General features: G+C 40.3%; 1 protein-coding gene across 3 annotated transcripts; it reads left to right on the top strand.

The window, feature by feature from the left end:
- The first annotated feature begins 5,918 nt into the window (after positions 1 to 5,918).
- On the top strand, positions 5,919 to 17,296 carry hsd20b2 (hydroxysteroid (20-beta) dehydrogenase 2). 3 transcript variants are annotated; one of them, XM_071338567.1, is made up of 11 exons: positions 5,919 to 6,102; positions 8,116 to 8,162; positions 8,289 to 8,364; positions 8,483 to 8,593; positions 10,365 to 10,432; positions 12,204 to 12,248; positions 12,702 to 12,736; positions 12,832 to 12,913; positions 16,266 to 16,331; positions 16,442 to 16,591; positions 16,748 to 17,296. In XM_071338567.1, exons 1-11 carry the CDS (start codon positions 6,021 to 6,023, stop codon positions 16,850 to 16,852), a joined length of 867 nt encoding a protein of 288 aa, XP_071194668.1. In that variant the 5' UTR covers positions 5,919 to 6,020; the 3' UTR covers positions 16,853 to 17,296. The 3 variants fall into 3 exon arrangements, with proteins under 3 accessions (XP_071194668.1, XP_071194666.1, XP_071194667.1); XM_071338565.1 differs by having other exon boundaries at positions 6,000 to 6,366; XM_071338566.1 differs by lacking the exon at positions 16,266 to 16,331 and having other exon boundaries at positions 6,053 to 6,366.
- Positions 17,297 to 17,311: the final 15 nt, after the last annotated feature.

Raw genomic sequence — 17,311 nt, 5'->3', positions numbered from 1 at the left:
CATACTATACACCAGGGGTTCTCAAACAGGGGTCCATGGACCCCTAGGGGTCCCTGGTGTAATTGAAAGGGGTCCGTGAAATAAAAAAGTGTAATGAACGTATTCAGTACCACAAGGGTTCCAGTAACTTTACATATAATAGAGGGGGTGGAGGTCCCTGAGGACCGCTCAAAACCTTGCCTGCCTTGCCTCAAAATATGCAGGGGTTCCAGTACCCCAAAAAAGGTTGAGAACCACTGCTATACACACTACTGAACAAAAGAACTGAACATATGTTTGTGGGTTTCAATGGATCCAACAAATTGCTGGCAGATATTTTCCCTCTTGAGACTGTCCAGCCTGTCTTTATGTACATTACAGACAACTACGCCGTTCAGTATCTCTTGGCCCATGCTAGCCCGTAGCCAAGTCTTTAACCTGCGGAGTGCACTGAAACTCCTCTCAGCCTCACATGAAGACACTGGCACCACAAACAAAATTCTGATCAGCACCTCAACTTGGTCAAACAACCCCCGCACCTCCACTGAAAGCCTCCTGAGGACCTCTGCTGCCTCTCCACTGCTGCTACAGGGGTATTTGTTGTGAAAGAGAGGGATCTGCACTGAAAGAGAATCTATGTTCAGCTCTGGGTACTGATCTAGAGACTCATCCAACTCCCCCGTGAGAAGCGCTCTTTCCAACTTTTGCAGGACGTTTAGACTGTCCTGGTCAAAACGGTCGACAAACTGAACCTCCACACAATCCAACACTTAAAAGAATTCTGCCCTATAGTGATCCACTGCTTTGCCAGCAAATCGTCTTGAGTGCGTCTCAATGGATTCAATAGTCAATCAATGCTGTTGCTTTCTCATACAGTCAAAGGTAGCTTTCGTCATTTCTCTTGCCCCTAAGAGATGACCACACACACTCGACTGCAGCCTGCATACCAGAGACAGTCTGAGTTTTCTTCTGCAGTGAAATGTTTAGACATTCAAGCTCTCCAAGAACAGCAGAGGCAAGTGTGAGGCCCAACACAGTCTTGCCTTTGCTGAAGTGCTCGAACAAGCCACTGGCAGTTGAAGCTGTCTTGGATGCAGTTTTTGCCATCTCCTCTAGGCTGCTTAGTACCCGCTCATACTGCCCTAGCACAGCTCTAATAGCAGTATTCCGCACAGTCCACCTTGTTGGACATAGGGGTTTCAGGGTGGTCAGATTTGTATCTTTGGACGTGACTATTGATTCAAACATGCTCTTAAACTTTCCTGACTGGCCATAGAGGACACCTAACTGATGGACCCAAGAAAGGGAATCCCGGATCAGTGGGGAGGCTGAGCAGCCAGCCCGTGTAATCAGATTTACTGTGTGCTCCACAATGTACATAGAGGGCTAATGGCTGCTGCCTCCTCACAATTTCCTGTGCACCTGTGTATTTTCCTGCCATGTTTGAGGCACTATCATAACTCTGCCCACGTAAGCCAGACATGGGCAAATTGAGCCTCAACAACACATCAGTTGCCACTTCCGCAATGCCCTCGCCTGTTGTCTCCGACACCCTGTACAGCCCAATAAACTCCTTGTGAGGGACAAGGTCATGGTCAACATAACGCAGACAGACACTCTCCTGTTCAGCACCAGAGACATCTTGAGTACCATCAACAATTACTGAAAATTGTACAATCGGAAGAGACCTAATCTCAGCTGCAATGGCTCGAATGACTGTATTGGCCATGATGTTCAGAATTTCATTCCGTGCTTTGGGGCCTTTGTACATTGTGGTACGCTCTGTTAACCACTTCAGTAAAATGGGATCATCCTCTTCTGCCCTAAGTTTCAAAAGCTGGTATAAATTCCCACTGTCATCCGTGTGGCCTCTAAAGGCTTGTACCTGTCTTACTACATGCCGCACCGAACTAACAATTTTCATCAAGCAATGCCTTGCGTCATCCTGCTGTTTACCCCACGCGCTGGATAACTGGACACTGATTGGATTTAGCTGGTGTGCTGTTACAATTACAAAGTGGCAGTGGGTTTGGCAGTTTTGATGTGCTGTGAATTTTTCAATGGCTTTTCTCCAGTTCCTAAATCCTGCACTAATGAAGGCAGCATCTGCTCTTTGGCCAAAAGATGGCTGGCTTGAAAACCCTTTGCTACAGTGAAAACACAACACTCCTTTTATTGATGGATTATAATGTAGCCAGGGGAAATCGCGAAACTATCTCTCTTGAAACGTCAACACTCTGTTGGCAAGAGTTTGCGGTTCTATAAATTGTGGGTGTGGCTGATATAGTTTTGTGCCATCACTGAGGTAACTGGACAATGCTGTGCCACTGTCCCCTATACTGGTGCTGCTGGCAACAAGGGTGACACCTGGTCCTGCCGTGGCTGTGACATTGTTCTCTGAAGTCTCTCTCCCTGGCTCTTTCCCTTTCACCACCCTCAATGACTCACAGTCTGTCTCCTAGAAAATAAATAAGGTGTTTGCCGTACTCATAACTACCGGTACCCAAAACAACACAATTAATCACAACAGCAATACCATTGCCTTAAACTGGTGACTGAACTAAGATTTGTTTAAGTTGAGAGTGGGGGTATCCATAGCATTTTCCAATTATGTCCCTATTTACAAAAACAAAAATGGAGAACCTTTCATAATGTTGCCAAACAAAGACTCAACAAACTTACCTGAGACGCCCTGTCTCTGCCAGTCTGTCCCTGCATATCTGTCCCCAACTCTGCTGTCTGTGTGCCATCTGTTGCCTGCTCTGCCTAATGACATCATTGTGAAACATTTCCATTAGCATTTCACTTCTTTCTTATGAACATTTTATCAACTAGTCTTTGAGATATTAGGCTACTAGGGTTCTTACTTTGTGTTTTGGTGTACTGAAAAATACTCTGATGTCCGTCTTTTTTCTGCCATTTTTCTACCTGGCTGGCTGGCTACACACACACATTGTGTAGGTTATTTACAGTAGGAGATGGGCTTCTATCATCTTATCTTCTATCATTCTATATGTGCTTCGATCTAAAAGGTAGCTAGCAAATGTGAAACGGATTGCAGTGACTAGAGTTGACAGCTGTATGAGTTCACCATTTACACAACATATGCTGCAACCTTTCGTAATTTTAATATAGTTTGTTTCATATTGGCTGGCTTCCAACAATAGCTGAATTTGCAAAGCGAGCGAGCACCAATTCCGTTTCTGTGGTGTTTGCTATAATCTTTGCTACCTGGTTAAATAAAGGTGAAATAAAAATAAAAAAGTTCACTAGCGACAATTTAGCTTTTGCAACGAGACCATTAAATATATTTAAGACAATGGTAGAAGAGAGTGTAGTTCTGTTCTGTTCAGTTTGTACTTCAGTTTATCGCTAACCTTATCACGGGGACTTTGAAGCACTCCAGCTGCATGCTAATCTCGGAATAAACTGACGATAGCAAAGATTCCATCTTTGACGACGCCACATAAATGGAATAGGTACTAGCTAGCTTGATGGTTAACGTTTGCTTTAGTTTGCGTGCTAGCTCTGCAAATTCAGCTAGTGTGTGTGTGTGTGTGAACCCTGTGTGAACCCTGCCAACAGAAAAAAAACATTGCTATGGCCGATTGACTAGATAAACCTCACGTCAGTTACGTGCATTGAGTGCCTTTCACACAGTAGATATGAACCCTCTTTCTTGGAGGTAAGGATGACAATAGTGGTGTAGTCTACGACGATACGGATTTTACTTATTGATATTTACATAACGTTAGCGCATTGGTGTGAATCACACTGCTGCTCTCTCATTTAGCTATTTGCGCCTTACGGATTGTGGATGGCTCTTCACAAATCTAAATGTGTATTTGAACCCAATAATGGTTGAATTCAAAAAGTTTAAGCTGCCTATTAATCATTGTTTTTGAAACCAGTGGACAGCCAGTGAAAAATGCGCTCTTGCAACAGCTGCATATTGCGGATCCAAGCCTATGGAATAAAAGCGGGGCTTTTATTGCTCAACCTAATTCATGCTGATAAAAAAAAAATCCATAGGCCTAATGGACACATTCTCAAACTTGCACACATTTGATAGACTTAAATTGGCAATCTGTAGTTGCTACATTTATTTTTGGACTTATAAATTATATATACACTACCGGTCAAAAGTTTTAGAACACCTACTCATTCAAGGGTTTATCTTTATTTTTACTATTTTCTACATTGTAGAATAATATTGAAGACATCAAAACTATGAAATACCACATATGGAATCATGTAGTAACCAAAAGTGTTAAACATACAAAATATATTTTAGATTCTTCAAAGTAGCCACCCTTTGCCTTGATGAAAGCTTTGCACACTCGCAGCATTTATTTTTCAACTCGAATCAATGAACCCAATCAGTCCTCCATGACATCAAAATCATAAACAACAGAGTAGGGCTAGCTAAAAAGTCCTTAGTTTTGGGGTCATGCTCAAGTAAAACAATTAATCTAATCTATACTTCCATATTTCCAAGTCCTATTCTTGAAGATCAAGGGGTATAACATTTATTGGAATGACTGGAATTCTGATAGACTGGTTTTTAATGTAAAGATATAATTTAATCGTATTATTATATGTAGTAGAAAGCGATGGGTTAGAAGAAGCCACATAACCAACCCATAAAGTACATTTTAACATCCATGTATGGCCAGCTATGTAAACTTTAACATTGATTTATCCTGCAATAGATGTATTTCAATTTGTAACATACATTTTTGTCTTCTTCTAAAGCCGCTTAAGAGTAAAGTAATCTAAAAGTAATGAAATGTAATCAAATTCATTTACTGAGTTTGGGTCATCCAAAAGTTACGTTACTGATTACAATTTTGGACAGCTAACTTGTAACTGTAACGGATTACATTTAGAAAGTAACCTACTGTAACGGCCGTCTGAAGAAGAAGGTGACCAAAGCGCAGCGTGGTAAGTGTTCATGATTTATTAATAATACTGAACACTGAATAACAAAACCAACAACGAGAACGACCGAAACAGTTCTGTCTGTTGCAGACACACAAAAAAAACAGAAAACAACTACCCACAAACACAGGTGGGAAAAGACTACCTAAGTATGGTTCTCAATCAGAGACAACGATAGACAGCTGCCTCTGATTGAGAACCACACCCAGCCAAACACAGAAATAGAAAACATAGAACACAAAACATAGAATGCCCACCCAAACTCACGCCCTGACCAAACCAAAATAGAGACATAAAAAGGATCTCTAAGGTCAGGGCGTGACACCTACTCAACCCTGACTGCATTCCTAAAGAAAATAATGTACTTTTTACTCCATACATTTTCCCTGACAACCAAAAGTAGCCTACTCCTTACATTTTGAATGCTTAGCAGGACAGGAAAATGGTCCAATTCATGCATTTATCAAAATAACATCCCTGGTCATCCCTATTGGCTCTGATCTGGCGGACTCACTAAACACAAATGCTTCGCTTGTCAATTATGTCTGATTGTTGGAGTGTGCCCCTGGCTATCTATAAAGTAAAAAAACAAGAAAATCGTGCCTTTTGGTTTACTTAAAATAAGACATTTGAAATGATTTATACTTTTACTTTTGATACTTAAGTATATTTTTGCAGTTACATTTACTTTTGATACTTAAGTATATTTAAAAACAAGTGTTTTTAGACTTTTAGACTCAAGTAATATTTTACTGGGTGACCTTCATTCTTACTTGAGTGACTTTCTATTAAGATATCTTTACTTTTACTCAAGTATGGTAATTGAGTAATTTTTCCACCACTGATTTTCCCATTGGCTTTACAAAACGCCATTATCATTACTCTCTATACGGTTCAAGTGGCGTAGAAGGAGGCGGGAACATTGGACAGGAAGCTATAAACTGTAGTATTTGTATAGCCAGAGCTCTATAAATATCTATATTTTGGGGCCAGAGTAAAACCTCTCGCGTCGCATTTTCCTCTTTGGTATTACTCTTGTGGGGGACGATGAATACCGTGCGGGGAAGCGTCATACTGCTTTTGCCTATTGATTTGCTGAGATGACGCACCAGGAAATATTCCTGACCAATGCGCCGATTAGATTAAGATTCTTGGGCGGAGCGTTGCACGTTGTATGTCTAAGTAAGCATGTTCATTTCTACTATAAAACCAGCCAAAGTTCATATTTTTGAAGAACTGTCTGCTAAAGTGTGAGTGAAATTTGCCCAGACATGGATACTGTCACTGTATCAGACTCGATACTTGTGAGGGGACTGGTGTTCATAGGTGGCTTCACAGTGCTGTATTACATGCTAAAATGGTCCTGGATTTGCTGGTGTGGATTCAGAGTGTACGTGCTGTCAAAAGTTTGGCAAACTGATTTAAAGGCATATGGACAATGGGCAGGTAAGGCAGGCTACATGCTATGTAAAGGAAGCTATTTTTACAGTAGACTGATATTTGTTTATTTATGAAAATAAATGCATTCTCTTTTTAGTCATAGTAATGGCTATGTTACATGATTCTTTAGACGTTCTCTACAAGATAAAAAAAAACTACAGTAGACTGAGGGTGGGTTGCACCAACATGGATGAACTCTTAAACTGGGTTAAATCAAGGTGTATCTATTAATATTGTTGCACCAAATGTTAAACCTAGTTTTAAATTAATCCTAGTTAAATTACATCCTTCCTCTAATCTAAGTTTAATTTTCACTTTAAACCTAGATGAATTGTAAGCCTGTTGCTCAATTAATTAAAAAAACTATATACATTTAGATTGGAGATTAATTCTAAACTGCCACTTGAGGTGGTTTAACTGATTAAATGACAGCATATCTACTGCGGAGAGACCATAACGAGTTCCTCAGAGAATAATTAGAGACCTGTTGAGTTTTCTGATAATTAACTCATTATTAGTAGGCTATTTATGTGCCCATTTTGTACAACAATTGAATTGGGGTTTATGATATTGCCTTGGTACGAATGATGATGTTATGCAACATGCTGTAACGGGCCTGACAACGGTAACATTGTAGCATTAACGTTAGTTTTAACGTGTATTATAGGCATTGATATTTAACAGTTATTTATGCTTACTAAATATTGGTGGGTCAAGTTGTCCGTCGTCATCATAGGGGTTATGGAGAGGGGCAAACTGCTGAGGAATCATCTCGCATATCTTCTGGGAGAGAGGACCAATTCCATTGGACCGATGCTCCCCTCCGGTCTGAAAGAGCCCCCGCCTCTCCGCTGCAGCATCCTTTTTGGCTTTCGCCTTTAATTGTTTTCCAGCACGCTTTCATCCAATTTGGGTCCCTCTTCTCTTTAATCCGTGCCGATCCATTACATTTGTCGCATAAAATGGCCCAGGCGTCTCACTTCTTTTTGACAGTCGTGTTGTCTGTCTTTATATCCTCCAGTATGTTACTAAATTCCTCCATCAGCTCAATAGTTTTTTTTCATAAGCGGGGAAATTTGAACTTCTTTGACGTGCCATGATCAGGTGGCTAGCGGACAAATAATAAATGGGTCAATAATGTTAAGTAACGACAATAATAAATAATACAAAAAACAAAACCTACATTAATTTAAACCATGTTGGTGCAACCCACCCTGAGTGTATCATGTGTCCCCTGTGCACCTTACCCTAGCCCTGTTCAATGGAAGACTGAGAGAGGCAGGTCACATTCCACTTTACAGCTCACTATTTTGCCCTGTGCCCAAGATGATATCTGCTGTTAGGTGGAACAGGATTTGTGTGGGCACTGGTCCACTTCAGTCTCATTTGGAAACATAACTTTCCTGTTGGTTATTGCAGCACATAATTTTACACTTTTGGCAGCAGTTGGAGAAAAGTTGTTGCCAGTGCTTGACAATGGCCACTATAAAACAATTTTACAAGTATCTGATGACAAACGATAGTATGCTTCCACCGAGCAGACCAGGATAGCAGCATTCCTGCCAGCATTGTGAAAGAAAGGAAGAGAGAGTGAGATCCTTAAATGTTCCTCCATCCTGCAGTCACATCCAGTGTCCGACCTGACCTCTCTGAGACCTCTCACTGCAGAGGATGAGGAGACACAACAATAGTAGTAATATGTAATTATGGAAGTCTGCAGACTAACTAATTCTGACCATGATCTCCTTTCTACAGTTGTCACAGGGGCTACCTCAGGGATTGGCAAAGCTTATGCAAATGAGGTGAGTCTTTACTGATTCTCGCCTGTGTACAGACAAGATTGATGCATGCATAAGCATGTAATTCAAGTGCTTTGTAAAATGAGTCTTTACTCACGTAACAGTTGCCTTTCTTCCTGGACACTACAGTTGGCCAGAAGAGGTCTGGACATTGTACTGGTCAGCCGGTCAAAAGATAAACTCCACATTGTCGCCAAGGAAATTGGTGAGTGAAGGGCTGAGATGGAAAAACAGAACTAAATGAAGAGTTGAGGTACAAAAGATCAATATGCAAATGTAATTGACCCTTTAAATGAAATTGTACGTCAATATGTTTGTTCCAGAGAGCCAACATGGACGCCAGACCCAGATCATCCAGACAGACTTCACAGAGGGCCATGACATCTACCCTGTTATAGCTGAGGCACTACGGGACCTGGACATAGGCATCCTAGGTAGGGAACCTATGGCAATGATATATAGGAGGAGGAGAACAAGGAGTCATTAAGGGAACGACAATCAGGAAATGAGAAAGGAACTAAAGCTAGTCTGCAATTAAATGTAGAATGTGCTCTTATTACCGTCAACATACAGTGCCTTCAGAAAGTATTTATACCCCCACATTTTGTTGTGTTACAGCCTGAAATCGAAATTGATTTGAAAAAACACAATACCCCATTATGACAAAGTGAAAACATGTTTTTAGAAATGTTTTCAAATGTATTGAAAATAAAATACAGAAATACATAATTTACATAAGTATTCACACCCCTGAGTCAATACATGTTAGAATCACCATTGGCAGTGATTATAACAGTTCGTTTTTCTGGGTAAAGTCTCTAAGAGCTTTGCACACCTGGAATGTAAAATATTAGCAATTTTTTTTAATTCTTCAAGCTCTGTCAAGTTGATTATTGCTAGACAGCCATTTTCAAGTCTTGCCATAGATTTTCAAGACGATTTTAAGTCAAAACCGTAACTAGACCACTCAGGAATATTCAATGTTTTGGTAAGCAACTCCAGTGTGTTTGAGGTTATTGTCCTGCTGAAAGGTGAATTTGTCTCCCAGTGTCTGTTGGAAAGCAGACTGAACCATGTTTTCCTCTAGGATTTTTCCTGTGCTTAGCTCTATTCTGTTTATTTGTTTCATTAAAAAAACTCCCTAGTCTTTGCCAATGATAAGCATACCCATAACATGATGCAGCCACCATGATGCTTGAAAACAGGAATAGTGGTACTGAGTGATGTGTTATGTTGGATTTACCCCCAAAAACACTTTGTATTCAGGACAAAAAGTAAATTTCTTTGCCACAGGTTTTGCAGTTTTACTTTAGTGCCTTATTGCAAACAGGATGCATGCTTTGTAATATTTTTATTCTGTACAGGCTTCCTTCTTTTCACTCTCATTTAGGTTAGTATTGTGGAAAAAGTACAATGTTGTTGATCCATCCTCAGTTTTCTCCTATCACATCTCCTTAAACTCTGTAACTTGTTTTAAAGTCACCATTGGTCTCATAGTGAAATCTCTGAGCTATTTCCTTTGTCTTCAGCAACGGAGTTAGGAAGGACGCCTGTATCTTTGTAGTGACTGGGTGTATTGATACACCATCCAAAGTGTAATTAATAACTTCACCATCCTCTAAGGGATATTCAGTGTCTCCTTTTTTAACATTTTCACCCATCTACCAATAGGTGCCCTTTGCGAGTCATTATGAAAACTTCCCTGGTCTTTGTGGTTGAATCTGTTTTAAATTCACTGCTCAACTGAGGGACCTTACAGATAATTGTATTTGTGGGGTACAGAGATGAGGTAGTCATTCAAAAATCATGTTAAACACTATTATTTCACACAGAGTGAGTTCGTGCAACTTATGTGACTTGTTAAGCACATTTCTACTCCTGAACTTATTTAGGCTTGCCATAACAAAGGGGTTGAATACTTATTGACTTGAGACATTACAGCTTTTCATTTTTAATGAATTTGTAAACATTTCTAAAAACATAATTCCACTTTGACGTTATGGGGTATTATGTGTAGGCCAGTGACAACACATCTCAATTTAATCCATTTTAAATTCAGGCTGTAACACAACAAAATGTGGGAAAAGTCAAGGGGTGTGAATACTTTCTCAAGGCACTGTAGCTTTTCTCTCTTTCAATGGATGTTAGTAGTGAAATTTAATAATCAATTACATAGAAATATATTCTGACACTCCACATTTACAGTTAATAATGTAGGCATGAACTATTCTGACAAGTTGGTACATTTCCTGGACATTCCCAACCCTGAGCAGGTAGGATTCACACACACCCCACTCACATAAATGGTCTATGTATACAGTTGAAGTCGGAAGTTTACATACACTTAGGTTGGAGTCATTAAAACTCGTTTTTCAACCACTCCACAAATTTCTTGTTAACAAACTATTTTTGGCAAGTCGGTTAGGACATCTACTTTATGCATGACAAGTACATTTTCCAACAATTGTTTACAGGCAGATTATTTCACTTATAATTCACTGTATCACAATTCCAGTGGGTCAGAAGTTTACATACACTAAGTTGACTGTGCCTTTAAACAGCTTGGAAAATTCCAGAAAACAATGTCATAGCTTTAGAAGCTTCTGATAGGCTAATTGACATCATTTGAGTCAATTGGAGGTGTACCTGTGGATGTATTTCAAGGCCTACCTTCAAACTCAGTGCCTCTTTGCTTGACATCATGGGAAAATAAACATAAATCAGCCAAGACCTCAGAAAAAAATGGTAGACCCCCACAAGTCTGGTTCATCCTTGGGAGCAATTTCCAAACACCTGAAGGTACCACGTTCATCTGTACAAACAATAGTACGCAAGTATAAACACCATGGGACCACGCAGCCGTCATACCGCTCAGGAAGGAGACGCGTTCTGTCTCCTAGAGATGAACATACTTTGGTGCGAAAAGTGCAAATCAATTCTAGAACAACAGCAAAGGACCTTGTGAAGATGCTGGAGGAAACAGGTACAAAAGTATCTATATCCACAGTCCTATATCGACATAACCTGAAAGGCCGCTCAGCAAGGAAGAAGCCACTGCTCCAAAACCGCCATAAAAATTCAGACTACGGTTTGCAACTGCACATGGGGACAAAGATTGTACTTTTTGGAGGAATGTCCTCTGGTCTGATGAAACAAAAATAGAACTGTTTGGCCATAATGACCGTTGTTATGTTTGGAGGGAAAAGGGGGATGCTTGCAAGCCGAAGAACACCATCCCAACCGTGAAGCCCGGTGGTGGCAGCATCATGTTGTGGGGGTGCTTTGCTGCAGGAGGGACTGGTGCACTTCACAAACTAGATGGCATCATAAGGAGGAAAATTATGTGGATATATTGAAGCAACTTCTCAAGACATCAGTCAGGAAGTTAAAGCTTGGTCGCAAATGGGTCTTCCAAATGGACAATGACCCCAAGCATACTTCCAAAGTTGTGTCAAAATGGCTTAAGGACAACAAAGTCAAGGTATTGGAGTGGCCATCACAAAGCCCTGACCTCAATCCTATAGAAAATTTGTGGGCAGACCTGAAAGTGTGTGCAAGCAAGGAGGCCTACAAACCTGACTCGGTTACACCAGCTCTGTCATGAGGAATAGGCCAAAATTCACCCAACTTATTGTGGGAAGCTTGTGGAAGGCTACCTGAAATGTTTGACCCAAGTTAAACAATTTAAAGGCAATGCTACCAAATACTAATTGAGTGTATGTAAACTTCTGACCCACTGGGAATGTGATGAAAGAAATAAAAGCTGAAATAAATAATTCTCTCTACTATTATTCTGACATTTCACATTCTTAAAATAAAGTGGTGATCCTAACTGATCTAAGACAGGGAATTCTTACTTGGATTAAATGTCAGGAATTGTGAAAATGTTTTTGGCTAAGGTGTATGTAAACTTCCGACTTCAACTGTATATATCATGTTTTGGGTGCCATTTTGATTCTAACAAGGTAATAATGTACTATGGTTGGATTTAAAGCTTCAGGTAATAGTTGAGTTAATTTGTGTTTTCATTCCTCCCTAACACAGAGAACCACCCAGGTGATCAACTGTAACATCCTCTCTGTCACCCAGGTGAGATGATCTGACGGTCCCGTGTGGCTCAGTTGGTAGAGCATGGCGCTTGCAACGCCAGGGTTGTGGGTTCATTCCCCACGGGGGGACCAGGATGAATATGTATGAACTTTCCAATTTGTAAGTCGCTCTGGATAAGAGCGTCTGCTAAATGACTTAAATGTAAATGTAAATGTAAATCTGTCAGGACTTATATAGACTCCCTCTGTGAAGTTCTATGCATGGTCCATGTCTTAGTTTTTGTTTCTAAACTAGTGTATGGCTCATACAAAGTCATAGCTTTTAATATTTGGTCATTATGTGAAAAATATAATGGTAACGTTTAGGAGATTAATGTTGGTGTTGTTGATCATGATGATCATGATGCGGATGATGATGATGATGGGGGTGAAAGAGGATTCTGGTGATTATGGAGATGTTGGTGATGGTACTGATGGTGTTATCATTCCTCAGATGACCAGACTGGTTCTCCCACGCATGGTTGCAAGGTACATATGCATCATGGTGATATCAATGAAACGTGAATCTTAATGATTTCAATCTATGAAATTGTCCCTTTATTTACCTGTCCTGTCTTTCCCAGAGGGAACGGTCTGATCATCAACATGTCTTCAGAGGCAGGTGCTCAACCACAACCCATGCTGTCTCTCTACTCCGCCACCAAGGTGCCTCTCCCTTTCACTTAACTTTCTCTCACTCAAGCATACACAATGTATCACACACATACACGCTCAACCTCATGTACATACATACACTGAACAAAAATATAAACGCAACATGCAACACTTTTACTGAGTTACAGTTCATATAAGGATATCAGTAAATTGAAATAAATTCATTAGGCCCTAATCTATGGATTTCACATGACTTGGATGGGGTGCAGCCATCGGTGGGCCTGGGAGGGCATAGGCCTACCCACTGGGGAGCCAGACCCAGCCAGTCAGAATGAGTTTTTCCCTACAAAAGGACTTTATTACAGACAGAAATACTCCTTAAAACCCCCTCCCCCCTCCAACGATCACGCAAGTGAAGAAACCGGATGTGGAGGTCCTGGACTGGTGTGGTTACACGTGGTCTGCGGTTGTGAGGCCGGTTGGACATACTGCCAAATTCTCTAGAACGACTTTTGAGGCGGCTTATGGTAGAGAAATGTTGTGGAATATTCTAATCAAGTGAGAGAGACTTTGTCATTTTTTCAAACAATCATCTTTATTCAATATCGATTAATTATTGCAATAATGAAGCTGGTCGACCCAACACCTTGAGTGTTGGACTGAGAGTCTAACCTTTACAAAAAATGCTGTTTCTTATATGGCTGACACTAAGAATGCTGGTTATAGCTGACACTAAGAATGCTGGTTATAGCTGACACTAAGAATGCTGGTTCCACACCTCCCATGCAGATTGGGGTCACCATAAGCCATCTTGGGTTCATCTGGTTATCTGCACCTGATGTTTGTTCTACTCCTCCAGATTATCTCTATCTCGAGTCACACACACCACATCTTATCTATGGAATGCAGGCTGTCAGCCCAGAGACATATGTCTCACATGCACCACTAATTATAGAATGGAATGTGGCTGTTTAGTTTTCATCACCAAGACATCAATCAATTGACAGCTCAAGCTATCTCTAGTAAAACCCATGTCCTCGACACCCAGACCAGCTGCAGGAAGCTAGAGTGGAGACCATAAAAACACAGCATTAGTAGGACAGAAATGTCTTACTATTGTTAAGTATATATTGTTAACTATTAAAATCAAACAAATCAGGTGAATACGTAATTTCTCTCACAGAAATTAACATTCAAATCTCTGGCAACAGCTTTGGTGAACATTTCTGCAGTTAGCATGCCAATTGCACACTGCCTCAAAACTTGAGACATCTGCGGCATTGTGTTGTGTGACAAAACTGCACATTTTAGAGTGGCCTTTTATTGGCCCCGAAGAGGGAGGTTTAAAAGAAATACTTAGTAGTTGCCAAAGGTCTGGAGCATGTCTTTAACCATTCAAATGTTGGTTTGGTTATTTCTGTTTAAAATGTTTCAACATTAACAAGGCGCACCGGTGTAATGATCATGCTGTTTAATTAGCTTCTTGATATGCCACACCTGTCAGGTGGATGGACTATCTTGGCAAAGGAGAAGTGCTCACTAACAGGGATGTAAACTAATTTGTGCACAAAATTTGAGAGAAATAAGCATTTTGTGCGTATGGAAAATGTCTGTGATCTTTTATTTCAGCTCATGAACCATGGGACCAACACTTTACATGTTGCGATTATATTTTTGTTCAGTGTATATACAGTTGAAGTCGGAAGTTTACATACGCTTAGGTTGGAGTCATTAAAACTCTTTTTTCAACCACTCCACAAATTTCTTGTTTATTATTATTATTAATTATTTCACTTATAATTCACTGTATCACAATTCCAGTGGGTCAGAAGTTTACATACACTAAGTTGACTGTGCATTTAAACAGCTTGGAAAATTCCAGAAAACAATGTCATAGCTTTAGAAGCTTCTGATAGGCTAATTTACATCATTTGAGTCAATTGGAGGTGTACCTGTGGATGTATTTCAAGGCCTACCTTCAAACTCAGTGCCTCTTTGCTTGACATCATGGGAAAATAAAAATAAATCAGCCAAGACCACAGAAAATAGTAGACCTCCACAAGTCTGGTTCATCCTTGGGAGCAATTTCCAAACACCTGAAGGTACCACGTTCATCTGTACAAACAATAGTATGCGAGTAATAACACCATGGGACCATGCAGCCGTCATACCGCTCAGGAAGGAGACGCGTTCTGTCTCCTAGAGATGAACGTACTTTGGTGCGAAAAGTGCAAATCAATCCCAGAACAACAGCAAAGGACCTTGTGAAGATGCTGGAGGAAACAGGTACGAAAGTATCTATATCCACAGTAAAACGAGTCCTATATCAACATAACCTGAAAAGCCACTCAGGAAGGAAGAAGCCACTGCTCCAAAACCGCCATAAAAAAGCCAGACTACGGTTTGCAACTGCACATGGGGACAAAGATCGTACTTTTTGGAGAAATGTCCTCTGGTCTGATGAAACAAAAATATAACTGTTTGGCCATAATGACCGTTATGTTTGGAGGAAAAAGGGGGATGCTTGCAAGCTGAAGAACACCATCCCAACCGTGAAGCACAGGGGTGGCAGCATCATGTTGTGGAGGTGCTTTGCTGCAGGAGGGACTGGTGCACTTCACAAAATAGATGGCATCATAAGGAGGATAATTATGTGGATATATTGAAGCAACATCTCAAGACAGTCAGGAAGTTAAAGCTTGGTCGCAAATGGGTCTTCCAAATGAACAATGACCCCAAGCATACTTCCAAAGTTGTGGCAAAATGGTTTAAGGGCAACAAAGTCAAGGTATTGGAGTGGCCATCACTAAGCCCTGACCTCATCCTATAGAAAATTTGTTGGCAGAACTGAAAAAGCGTGTGCTAGCAAAGATGCCTAAAAACCTGACTCTGTTACACTAGCTGTCAGGAAGAATGGGCCAAAATTCACCCAACTTATTGTGGAAAGGTTGTGGAAGGCTACCTGAAACGTTTGACCCAATTAAACAATTTAAAGGCAATGCTACCAAATACTAATTGAGTGCATGTAAACATCTGACCCACTGGGAATGTGATGAAAGAAGTAAAAGCTGAAATAAATAATTATCTCTATTATTCTGACATTTCACATTCTTAAAATGAACTGGTGATCCTAACTGATCTAAGACAGGGAATTTTTACTAGGATTAAATGTCAGGAATTGTGAAACTGAGTTTAAATGTATTTGGCTAAGGTGTATGTAAACGTCCGACTTCAACTGTATATGCCATTCAGCAGATGCTTTTATCCAAAGTGACATACAGTCATGCATGCATACATTTTACATACGGATGGTCCGGGAATCAAACCCACTATCCTGGCATTGTAAGTGACATGCTCTATAACAGCTACAGAGGATCAATGTTATCCATTCTTTTCTTGGCAGATTTTTGTGACATATTTTTCCAGATCTCTGAATTCAGAGTACAGGTCAAAGGGAATAACAGTTCAGGTAAAATACTTTAAGAATGTTGTATCACATGCACTCCTGTTTCAGTATCCTTCCTTGCATCTTTGTGTTTCTTCCTATCTCTTGTCCTTTCTTAATTTCCTCTCCTTTAGTGTGTGGCTCCCTTTATGGTGTCCACTAACATGACCCACAACTTGCCCCCCAACCTGTTGTTGAAGAGTGCCAGTGCTTTTGCCCGTGAAGCTCTGAACACAGTGGGTCACTCTAGCTACACCAGCGGCTGTGTGTCTCACGCTCTTCAAGTAGGAACTCCTCTTATCCACGCAAATATTCAAAACAAACTACTCTAACGGTTTTGTTACCTTAGCCAAAAATGAGCCATGCAGAATGAACAGTATATACTATTAGACTATTGTATGTGATTGTAAATGTCTCGGTCTCTCTTTGCCGTCCCACAGCACATTGCTCTGTCCATTTTCTTCCCTGATTGGCTGCGCCTTTCATCCTACTGTGTGAAGCAGACAGAGAAATTTGCACAGAGGACACAGGAAAAAAAAATATGAAATGACAGAACATTCTGCAAGCAAAGAGGACTAAGGAGTGCAAAGGAGGTTGCTACTGAAACGTTTGTGGTGCTTTAAAGAGGTCATATTGGAAATTTGTGTTTTACTTCATATGTAGAGAACTAATTTATCAATGTTACTGTTTTTGCATTGACTGCCATTTAAAGGTATTGGTAATAGGAAAGAGATTGTGTAATGTTGATGTGACGTAAACAAGCTGACCCCAAATCCATCAGGAACTATATAGCCTGAGTGCAGCAGAGTATGATCTGTGGGAGACGCAACTCTCAAACAGGCTTCTATAGTACATATTAGGGATATAGACTACAACATAACTGAACATCTTCTGGTTGATTTGGACTTTTAACATAGTACAAGTTTTGGTATCAACTGTCACAATTATTGTGATCTCTATTTTCTTAAAAATAAAGACAATTACTATTATTTATTTTATTGCCT

Source organism: Salvelinus alpinus, chromosome 13 (assembly GCF_045679555.1).
Source record: "Salvelinus alpinus chromosome 13, SLU_Salpinus.1, whole genome shotgun sequence".
In the NCBI taxonomy this organism is placed as follows: Eukaryota; Metazoa; Chordata; class Actinopteri; order Salmoniformes; family Salmonidae; genus Salvelinus; species Salvelinus alpinus.
Note: the sequence above shows the minus strand (reverse complement) of the source record. Positions and strands in the feature narration are given on the sequence as shown.